This window comes from Ornithorhynchus anatinus, chromosome 5 (assembly GCF_004115215.2).
Source record: "Ornithorhynchus anatinus isolate Pmale09 chromosome 5, mOrnAna1.pri.v4, whole genome shotgun sequence".
In the NCBI taxonomy this organism is placed as follows: domain Eukaryota; kingdom Metazoa; phylum Chordata; class Mammalia; order Monotremata; family Ornithorhynchidae; genus Ornithorhynchus; species Ornithorhynchus anatinus.
The window spans coordinates 5695743-5707246 of record NC_041732.1 but is presented as its reverse complement, the minus strand read 5'-3'; the positions used below and the strand labels follow the sequence as shown (position 1 = coordinate 5707246).

General features: G+C 58.2%; 1 protein-coding gene across 1 annotated transcript; it reads left to right on the top strand.

Moving 5' to 3' along the window:
* Window positions 1–9013: 9013 nt before the first annotated feature.
* KBTBD13 (kelch repeat and BTB domain containing 13) lies at window positions 9014–10400 on the top strand (the record flags this gene model as incomplete). Its single annotated transcript, XM_003430232.3, has 1 exon — window positions 9014–10400. A coding segment is annotated over exon 1 (1332 nt), but the record flags the coding sequence as incomplete, so codon positions are not given.
* Between the last annotated feature and the right edge of the window lie 1104 nt (window positions 10401–11504).

Here is an 11504-nt window from a genome sequence, read left to right as displayed (position 1 = left end):
GCTTCGTTGGCCTTGCTTTTGAGCCCGGCAGCCAGAGAGGGGTCAGTCGCTCCGCTAAAGTCAATAAAACATCCAATACGGAATATTAAAAAGGCTGAAAGCTTCTCCGCGCCCTTAGGAAATTCGACAGGAATAATAGTTTCCAATCCCCGAGGCCCGGCCCGGCCGGCCGCAGCCACGTCCGGCGGTCAGCGGGGCCGGGCCGGCCGCGCGGCGGACCGGCCCGTCCCCTTCCCTGTCCCCTCTCCCGCCCACCCGGGGGGAATCGGAGAGAGGGAAAGATTTCCTGGAGTCTCCCGGGAACGATGGCGCCGGCTAGACCGGACGCTCCTCGAGGCCGGGAACGGGGCCCGCTGACTCAGAGGGACCTGCCCGAGTGCTCGGCACGGTTCTCCGCACACAGTAGACTGGAAGCTCCTTGAAGGCAGGAATTGCGTCTAACCAACTCCACTGGACTCTCCCGAGGGATTAGTACGGTGCTCTGCACACGGTAGATTGAAAGTTCCTTGAGGGCAGGGATCATGCCTAACTCCACTGGACTCTCCCAAGGGGTCAGTACGGTGCTCCGCACCCGGTAGACCGAAAGCTCCTCGAGGGCAGTCATCGTCGTCGTCATCATCATCATCATCATCGTAATTATAGTATTTGTTCAGCGCTCACTACGTGCCGAGCACTGTTCTAAGCGCTGGGGTGGATACAAGGTCATACATCAGGTTGTGCCACGTGAGGCTCACGGTCTTAATCCCCGTTTTCCAGACGAGGGAACTGAGGCCCGGAGAAGCGAACTGACTTGCCCAAGGTCACACAGCAGACAGGTGGCGGAGCCGGGATTAGAACCCATGACCTTCCGGTCTAGCCACTACACCGTGCTGCTTCCCTAACCCTGATGACGCCTAACTGGATGGGACTCTCCCAAGTGGTTAGGGTAATGCTCTGCACACGGTAGACGGGAAGCTCCTCGAGTGCAGGGATCGTGACTACCGACCCTACTGTGCTCCCCGAAGTGCTTAGTACAGTGCTCTACACACAAACTAGAGAAGCGGCGTGACTGAGTGGAAAGAGCCCGGGCTGGGGAGTCAGAGGATGTGGGTTCTAATCCCGGCTCCGCCACCTCTCTGCTGTGTGAGCTTGGACAAGTCACTTCACTTGTCTGGGCCTCAGTGACCTCAACTGTAAAATGGGGATTAAAAGTGCGAACTCCGCGTGGGACAACCTGATCACCCTGTATCTACCCTGGCGTTTAGAACGGTGCTTGGCACATAGTAGGCGCTTAACAAATACCATCGTTACAAACTTTACGATGCTTGAGGGCGGGGATCAGGACAGCTCACTGTATAGGGTTCTCCCATGCGTTTAGTACAGTGCTCTGCACTCAGTACATTGTAAACACTTTGGGAATAGGGATCGTGTCTTCTAATTCTACTGTCCTCTCCCCAGCGCTCCGCACAAAGTGGACTGTGAGCTCCTTGCGGGTAGGGGTTCTGCCTACTCACTCTCGTACTCTCCCAGACGCTCAGAACAGTGCTCTGCACACAGTAGATGCTCTGTCGATAGCACGGATTAACCCGGGCTCTCTGGTTCCACCATCGCTATAATGAATTCCTGTGTCTGTTCTCGGTCGCTAAGGTGAAGGTGCTTTCAAACAGTAGAGAAAAAACCAAAAACTGTGGTATTTGTTAAGCATTTACTATGGACCGGGCACTGTACTAAGCGCTGGGGTAGATAGAAGACAATCAGGACGGACGCAGCCCCTGGCCCACGTAAGGCTCACCCTCTTCATCCCCATTCTCCGGATGAGGGAACCGAGGCCCGGAGAAGCGAAGTGACTTGCCCAAGGTCACACAGCAGACAAGTGACAGAGAAAAGCGGGCGCAGGGGAGCTCGTAGGGGAAGAGAGATGATAGAAAAGATATTTATTAAGCACTTTCTAGGTACCAAGCCCTAATAGGTAGAAGATGATCAGGCCAGACACAGTCTCTGTTCCACAGGGGGCTCACGGTTTAAATAGGAGGGAGAATGAGAATTTAATTCCCATTTTCCAGATGAGAAAACTGAGGCCCAGACAAGTGAAATGACTTGCCCCAGGTCGCCCAGCAGGCTAGTGGTGAAGCTGGGATTAGAACCCACATCCTCGGACTCCCAGGCCCGGGCTCTTTCCATTAGGCCACGTCGCTTCTCGAGATTAGGAAAGCAGGAGGGGAACTTCGAAGCTGGCAGCTGGAGCTAAATGGTCTATTCAATGTATTTATTGTTTAATATTTATTTATTTATTCATCAAGGTTATTATTAGAAGCAGCATGACCTAGCGGAAAGAGCGTGGGAGCCAGAGGACCTGGGTTCTAATCCCAGCTTCGCCACCTGTCTCCTATGAGACGCTGGGCAAGTCACTGAACTTCTCTGTGCCTCAGTTTCCTCATCTGTCAAATGGGGATTAAGACTGCGAGCCTCACGTGGGACAGGGACTGGGTCCAACCTGATGAACTCGTACCTACCCCAGCGCTTAGTAGAGGGCCCGGCACGTAGTAAGTGCTTCCCAACCGCTTCGTAAGTACGACTGAATGACGTGCCATTTAAAGACAAAAGAGTCCAGGCCGGGCCAGGTATTTTCCCTGAGAAATCACTCAGTGGTACTTATTGAGTGCAGAGCAGTGTACTAAGCGCTGGGGAGAGGGCAATACGACAGAATCGGCAGCCGTGTCCCTCATGAGGTCACACGGACCAAAGCAAAGGAGTCCAAGAGAAGACAAGAGACCTAGACGGAGAGGAGAAATTATTTTAGCCGACCGAAAAGGGTAGATACTGAGCGGGAAGACGTTGTTCCCTGACCACGATAAAGCAACTGTTTTTAAGACAGAAGGTGTTGGGGAGGAATTCGTTTACATTACATCCTAGACTGTGATCATTTTGGAAACTGCCAGCCGGGTGTTTTCCTTTGATTTAGATGAGGCCGGGAGGGTGTGAGCCAAGTCCCGAAAGCTTAGATCAGAGCTGGCGAGCCGGACGTTTCCCGGCGGAGGTCTACAGACTCGCCGCTCCGCTCTGAACTGATTATCTCTGGTCCCAGCTGGCAGGACACAGAGCGGGGACGTTTCCCTTGAAAGCACTTGAGGGGGACCTGGCGGTTGAGAATGAATCAGCTTCCAAAAAATAATAATATTAATAATTGTGCTGTTTAAGTGCTTATTTCTCCGTGCCTCAGTGACCTCATCTGTAAAACGGGGATGAAGACTGCGAGCCCCTATGTGGGACAACCTGATTACCTCGTATCTCCCCCAGCGCTTAGAACAGTGCCTGGCACACGGGAAGCGCTTAACAAATACCGTCGTCGTTATTATAATTATGTGCTAGGCACCGTACTACACGCTGGGGTGGGTACAGGCAAATCGGGTTGGACACGGCCCCTGTCCCACGTGGGGCTCACGGTCTTAATCTTCATTTTCCAGAAGAGGAAAACGGGGCTCGAGAGATAAGAATAATAATAATAACGTTGGTGTTTGTTAAGCGCTTACTATGTGCAGAGCACTGTTCTAAGCTCTGGGAGAGATACAGGGTCATCGGGTTGCCCCACGTGAGGCTCACGGTCTTCATCCCCATTTTACAGAGGAGGGAACTGAGGCACAGAGAAGTGAAGTGACTCGCCCACAGTCACACAGCTGACAAGTGGCAGAGTCGGGATTCGAACCCATGACCTCTGACTCCCCAGCCCAGGCTCTTGCCACTGAGCCACGCATAACTTCTCTGTGCCTCAGTTCCCTCACCTGTAAAATGGGGATGAAGACCGTGAGCCTCACGTGGGGCAACCCGATGACCCTGTCTTCCCCAGCGCTTAGAACAGGGCTCTGCACATAGTAAGCGCTTAACAAATACCAACATTATCAACGGGTCTTGAATCCCCATTTTCCAGCTGAGGACGCCGAGGCCCAGAGAAGCGGAGCGCGAGCCCGTCGTGGCCAGGGAATGTGTCCGGTCACTGGGTCCTCTCCCGAGCGCTCAGTGGGGCGCTCCGCGCACAGCCGGCATCACCGGCTGACCGTTTCGAAGGAGAAAAGTCTCACGTGACGGAAGGTTTCTGTACTTTATTAATAGAAAATCTTCCCGATGCTCCCGTGGGCCGTTTAGCCAGGGTGCTGGTTGGCTGCTGCTTCTGGAAACCAGGCCCCGCATCCTTGTAAGGCAACGGAGCGCGCACGTCTGCTCCTTTCCGATCCTCCGGGCCCACGCCGGTCGGGCGGCCCAACGGGACCCGGCTCCCTCATCCCGGAGCTCTCCTCCGTCTCCCCGGGGAGCGACGCCGCAGGCCTCCCGTTCGTCGCTGGTATTTATTAATCGCTTACTGTGCGTGGAGCTCTCCGACGAAAGGTTAAGCCCTTCCTCCGTGCCAGGCACTCTACTAAGCGCCGGGGTAGATGCAAGATAATCAGCTTGGACGCAGTCCAGGTCCCACACGGGGCTCACAGTCACACGGGCTCCCCGTCGCACGGCGGACAATTCATTCGATAGTATTTATCGAGCGCTTACTGTGTGCGGAGCACTGTACTGAGCGCTTGGAGTGGACAATTGGGCAACAGATAGAGACCGTCCCTGCCCCAGCGACGGGCTTACGGTCTAATCGGGGCTGGGATTCGAACCCAGGTAGTCTGACTCCCGGGCCCTGGCCCTTCCCGTTAGGTCACCCTGTTTCTCCACGTGGACAGGGAACATGTCTACCACCTTCGGTGCGTTATAGTCTCCCCAGTGCTCAGTACAGTGTTCCGCACAGGGGAAGCAGCATGGCGTAGCGGATAGAGCCCGGGCCTCGGAGACAGAAGGTCACGGGTTCTAATCCCGCCTCCGCCGCTCGTCTGCTGTGTGACTTCGGACACGCCGCTTCACTTCTCTGTGCCTCAGTTCCCTCATCTGTAAAATGGGGACTGAGACCGTGAGCCCCACGTGGGACAGGGACTGTGTCCGACCCGGTTTGCTTGTACCCACCCAGCGCTTATTCTTTCACTCATTCATTCGTATTTATTGAGCGCTTACTGTGTGCGGAGCACTGGACTAAGCGCTTGGAATGTACAATTCGGCAACAGATAGAGACGATCGCTGCCCGACAACGGGCTCACGGTCTAAAAGGGGGAAGCAGACAACAAAACAAAACAAGCGGTCAGGCAGCCTGGCACGTAGTAAGCGCTTAACAAATACCCTATTATTATAAATGCCATTGAGCGATCGATCTGTTTCTAGAGAAGCAGCGTGGCTCAGGGGAAAGGTCCCGGGCTTGGGACTCAGAGGTCGTGGGTTCTAATACCGACTCCGTCACTTGCCAGCCGGGTGACTTTGTGCAAGTCACTTCACTTCTCCACGCCTCAGTTCCCTCATCTGGGAAATGGGGATTAAGACCGTGAGCCCCAGGTGGGACAACCCGATGACCTTGTATCTCCCTCAGCGTTTAGAAGAGTGCTCGGCACATAGTAAGCGCTTAGTAAACGCCATCGTTATCATTATTTCCGGGACTGAAGACGGGAATCCCTCCCCTTCCCCAGATCCCGGCGGCCGCCGAGCTTCCCCAGGCAGGGCCGCCATCATCCCTCTTCCCCGCCAGGAGACCTTTGGTGACATCCAAAGAGGAGAAAGAGGAAGAGCCTCTCCCTCCCCTGCCTGCCCCCGCCACTGCCCCCCAATTCCCAGCCCCACGGTTCTGCCCGGGGCAACTAAGCAGAGGTCCGGGGCTCCTTCGGCCCCCGAGGCTGGCTTAACAAGGCCCGGCGTCAGGAAGTGCTCCTGGCCCGGGTCTCCTTCCTGACTTCTGCCGAAAGAGTCCCGGGCTTCTCCCGGCCCCCTGCCTGATACGTCCCCCCCCCCTCCGCCCCCCTCACACATCCTCCCCGGGGCCCGACTCCCGGAGACCACCCCCACCTCCCATGGCCCCTCCGCCTCCCTCTGCTCCCCGAGGGCCCTGACCCCGGGACCTTAAACTGACCAAAATGGCCCTGCCCGGAAGCTCGCTCCTAACAGACGGCCTCCCCTGGGCCCCGGAGCCCGTGGAGAAGCGGGAGACTCCCCTCCTCCCTCGGCCTTGCCGGATCTCCACGTGGTTCCTCCTCCCGGCTATTTCTGGCTCCCTCCGCCGGGATTAGCCCTCCCTCTCCCACCGCTCACCCTCCCTAGGTCCCACACATCTGGCCTGTGACGCTTCTGCCCCTTCCCCGGGCCTCCCTGAGAGCGGCCAGCACGGAGGACGGAAGGAAGGCCGAGGGTCCCCCTGGGTTACACTTGTGTGGGCAGGGTCAGGGGCGGGGGTCGCCACCTCCTACAGCTCCGGGTGGGATTTCCACCCTAATCCTAACCCACCGACTAACCTCAGGTTGGGCAGACCGGGTTTATTTACAGTCCGGCTCAGCATCCCCCTCCTCCTCTCCCACCTCCTTCCGCTCTGGGGTCCCTAAGCAGGAGCCATGGGCACAGAGGACGCCCCCAAGATCCCCTAGAGCAGCGGGAATCGTTCCCCAGTGGACGGGTATGGAAACTGAGGCGCAGAGGTAAGGGATCTCCCCGGCGCTCCACAAAACAGCAGAAACCATTTCCCTGGCAGACAGGTGAGGAAACTGAGGTACGGGGGCACGGGAGTTCCCCAAGATCACACAGAACGGATGGCAGCCTCGCCCAGAGGTTTGGAGAGGCCTCAGAGGGCACGTCCAGCTTCTGAGGCCCCCGGCTTTAATAGAAATTCAAACTGCCCATAAACAATAAATGCCGAGTAAGTAAGACTCTGCATATTGATTGGTCTCCTCGTGGGTTCCTGGGCACACATCCAGTTTCCAAGCCAAAAACAAATGTTTTTCTGAAAACAAAAATCTCTTCGCTCTTAACGGGCCCCTCGGTATTCAGCACAGGGCATAAAGGCTAATGATAATAAGAATAATAATAATTGCGGTCTACGTTAAGCACTTACTGCGTGCCAGACACTGTACTGAGCTCCGGGGTGGGTACGAGTAAACGGGGTTGGATACCGTCCCTGTCGCACCTGGGGCTCACGGTCTTAATCCCCAGTTTACAGATGAGGGAACCGAGGCCCAGAGAAGTCAAGTGTCTTGCCCGAGGTCACACAGCGGAGAAGTGGCGAAGCGGGAATTGGGCCGGCCTTGGGCAGGGGCAGAGGTGGCCAGGGATGGCCAGTGACAGCACTGGATGCCCCCCGGCCAGTCTAGAAATATCCGGCGTAAGCATTACGCGGACCGTGCAACGCAACATGATGACATCATCTAGAACTTCAAACACTAGAACGGGTCACTGCCGGGGACTCCTGACGTCCCCCCTCCACCCCAGAACCACCGGGTGCCCCTCCCCGGTCCCCACGAACACGGGCACCGCTTCCGAGCCGTGGACCTCGACGGCGGGAGCCGAGGAGGTGGGAGGCGGACGCAGCAGAATATCTGTACTTTCCAAGCGCTCAGTACAGTGCTCTGCCCACAGTAAGCGCTCAATAAATACGATTGAATGAAGGAATGAATAAACAGCAGACCCAACACCAAGCTTGGGCCATCCAGGGGTCATATCCGTAGGGGACGGCAGACCGGCCGACTGGGAAACTGAACTGTCCGTGACAGGACGGTATTTTCACCTGAGTGCAAGCCCCCCTTTCACGAAGGGGAAGCCCCCGCTTTGCTGCGAAAGCGCAGCGTGGGAGAGAGCCCGTGGGTCGGCTTCAATCAGGGAGGGAATGTTTCTGTTATACTGCCATATTATACTCTACCGAGCGCTAACTCCAGTAAGCTCACTGTGGGCAGGGAATGTGTCTGTTATCTTGTACTTTCCCAGGTGCTTAGTACAGTGCTCTGCACCAGTAAGTATTCAATAAGTACCATCGACTGACCGAAAGCACTCAATAAATACGATTGAATGGCTGACGGGAAGTGCTCAATAAATACGATCGAATGAATGGACTGATAGAAAGCGCTCAATAAATACGATTGACTGACTGAGAGAAAGTGCTCAGTAAATGCAATTGACTGGTTGACAGAAATTGCTCAATAAATACGATTGGCTGACTGAAAGTGCTCACTAAATACGATTCACAGAAAGTGCTCAATAAATACGATCGACTAGCTGATAGAAAGTGCTCAATGAAAACGATTGACAGAAAGCACTCAATAAGTACAAGTGAGTGACAGAAAGCGTTCAGTAAATGATTGACCCACTGATAGAAAACGCTCAATAAAAAGGACTTAATAAATACGATTGACAGAAAGTGATCAGAAAATACGACTGACTGACAGATAGCACTCAATAAATACGATTGACCGACAGAAAGCACTCGATAAATACGACTCACAGAAAGCGCTCGGTAAGTGATTGACTGACACAAAGCGCTCAATAAAAAGGACTGAGCGACAGAGAGCACTCAATAAATGACTGACACAAAGAACTCAATAAAAAGTACTGACCGACAGAGAACACTCAATAAATACGATTGAATGACGGAAAGCGCTCAATAAAAACGATGGACTGACAGGAAGCGCTCAATAGATACGATTGATTGACAGAAAGCACTCAATAAATACGACTGACAGAAAGCGCTCAGTAAATACCATTGACTGACAGTAAATACGAAGGACTGACAGAAAACGCTCGATAAGAACGATCGACAGAAAGGACTCAATGATTCGATTAACTGACCGACGGAAAGCACCCGGTAACTACGACTGATTGACCGATTGACCGGAGCCCCGGCCGGTCGGTTTCCGTCGCGGCCGTTCCCCGCTCCTTCCCGGACTGGCGGCCCGCCGGGCTCCAGGAGGGGCCGTGACCCCCGTCTGGCAGGTCGAGGTTCACGGGGGGACGGGAAGGCCCAATCCCCTGGCGACCCCATCCCCCGGCTGACGTGGGCCCGGTCACACGAGCTGCGGCTATCTTTAGCCGGGAGGGAGGTATTCTCAGCCCTCGCCGGACACCCGGAGAGGGAGCGGAGGTCGGGGAAGGTCGGGGGCAGGGGACTCGGTTGGCGGGGGATGCGGGGACCCGAGCGGGGGGCTTCTCATCCCCCCGCTTCTTCCGGCATCGGCGGCGGGGACGGGACGGGTCCCCCCAGGATGCAGAGCGGCCCTCCGCCCAGGCTGTGCATCCAGGTGGAGGACAGCCTGTTCGCCGTGGACAAGGCCCTGATGGTGGAGAACAGCGACTTCTTCCGGGCCCTGTTCCGGTCGGGCATGCGGGAGAGCAGCCAGGAGCGGATCAGCCTGCGGGGCGTGAGCGCGGCCGGCTTCCTCCTCACGCTGCGGGTCCTGCGCGGGGAGCGGCCCTTCCTGGCCGGGGACGAGGTCCCCGAGGCGGCCGAGTGCGCGGCCTTCCTGCAGGTGGAGCGGCTGGCCCGCTTCCTCGTCCACTCCCTGGCCCCGGACAACTGCGTGGCCCTGTACGAGGCGGCCGCGCTCTTCGGCCTGGCGGAGCTGACCCGCAGCGCGGCCCTGTACATCCGGGACCGCTGGGCCGGGCACGGGGACGGGCCGGAAGGCCTCTCGCCGGCCGGCCGGGCCCACGTGCTCTCCCTGACGCCCAGCAGCTTCGTGGCCGTGGGCGCCCACACGCCCACCTCCGGCCTCCTGGACGACCCGTCGCGGACCCTGTGCTACCTGGACGAGGGGGCCGACGCGTGGAAGACCCTGACCCGCCTGCCGCTGGGGGCCAGCACCCTCCTGGCCGGCGTGGCCACCCTGGACAACAAGGTCTACGTGGTCGGGGGCGTCCGCGGGGCCGACAAGGTGGTGGTGGAGGCCGGCTTCTGCTACGACGCGGACGCGGACGTCTGGCGGGAGTTCCCCGGCCCCCGGAGGCCCCGCTACGACCCGGCGCTGGCCGGCCAGGACGGTGCCCTCTACGCCATCGGCGGCGAGTTCGAGAAGACCCCGCTGGGGTCGGTGGAGCGCTACGACCCGGGGTCCGGCCGCTGGACCCGGGCGGCCGACCTGCCGCAGCCCGCGGCGGGGGCCCCCTGCGCCCGGGCGCTGGGCCGCCTCTTCGTCTGCCTGTGGAAACCGGCCGAGGCCACCGTGGTCTACGAGTACGAGGCCCGCGCGGACCGGTGGCGGCCCGTGTCCGCCCTCAAGAGGCCGCAGAGCTACGGCCACTGCATGGTGGCCCACGGGGACGCCCTCTACGTCGTGCGCAACGGACCTTTCGACGACTTCCTGCGCTGCTCCATCGATCGGCTCAGCCTCCGCACCCTGCAGTGGACCGCCCTGCCCGGCCAGTTCATGAACAGCAAAGGGGCGCTCTTCACGGCCGTGGTCCGGGCCGACGTCGTCTACACCGTCAACAGGATGCTCACCCTCCTCTACTCCATCGACGGCGGCGCCTGGACGCTCCGGGAGCAGAAGGCCGGCTTCCCCCGGCCCGGCTCCCTGCGGGCCTTCCTCCTCCGCCTGCCCCGGGGGCGGGGGGCCGATCCCCGGGGGTCCCCGGATGGGGAGGAGGCGGCCGCGCCGGGGCCGTGATGGGGGCGGGGGGGGGGGGGGCGTCTCAGAGCTGGAGGGGTCACTGGGCAGAGGGGCCCAAGCGGGCCGACCCTCCCCACTCCCTGCCGCTTCTCCTCGGCCCGGAGGCGGGGGTCGCGGCCGAACAGCGTGGCCTAGTGGATGGAGCCCGGGCCCGGGGGTCGGAAGGACCCGGGTTCCGATCCCGGCCCCGCCACATATCTGCTGGGTGACCCTGGGCAAGTCGCTCCCCTCCTCTGGGCCCCGGTCGCCCACGCGGCTCAGCTCGGAGCCGGTGCCTCGTCTTTGGTGATAGCGGGGAACTTTGTACTCAAAGGCGTCCTCTGTCCCTGTGTCTGTTTCCCATGCCAGCATATAGCCTAGCAGGAAAATCGGGGGCCTGGGTTCTGATCCTCACTCTGCCACTTGCCTGCTGTGTGACCTTGGGCACGCCACTCAGCTTCTCTGGGACTCAGCATCGTCATCTGTAAAGGGGGAATTAAAAAAACCGGTTGTCCCTTCCACTTGGACCGTGCGCTCCGTCTGACTGTCCGATCTGATGGTCTCGTATCGACCCCAGCGCTGGTCACGGTGCTCGGCCTACGGCTAGGCACTTAACAAACAGCACGGTGCTTGTGACTGTTACAGGCAACCTCCCTGCCCTCTCCGATGGGGCGCGGAAGAAACCGAGCCCTCTGACGACCCTGAATCCCCCGGGGCAGCCACAGGGCCGGTCCCCACCACGGTTAGTCCTTGGATGTTATAGGAAAAGTATTAGCTGGATAAATCCTTTCTTTCACAGAATTCTGACCGCCACGGGAGGAAGCACCGGTCTGTTGGCCGGAGCCTGGGACTCCCCAAGGAAACCTCAATAAATATCACTGATTGATTGATCGATCGATTGATTCTAGACAGCTGTGTCCCATTCTGATCAGTACTCGTGATGTCAGGTGTGAACCTAGCGGACCGAACACGGGCCTGGGAGTCAGAGGACAGGAGTTCTAATCCCAGCTCCATCCTTCGCCTCCCGTGAGACCTTCTCTGCGCCTCAGTTTC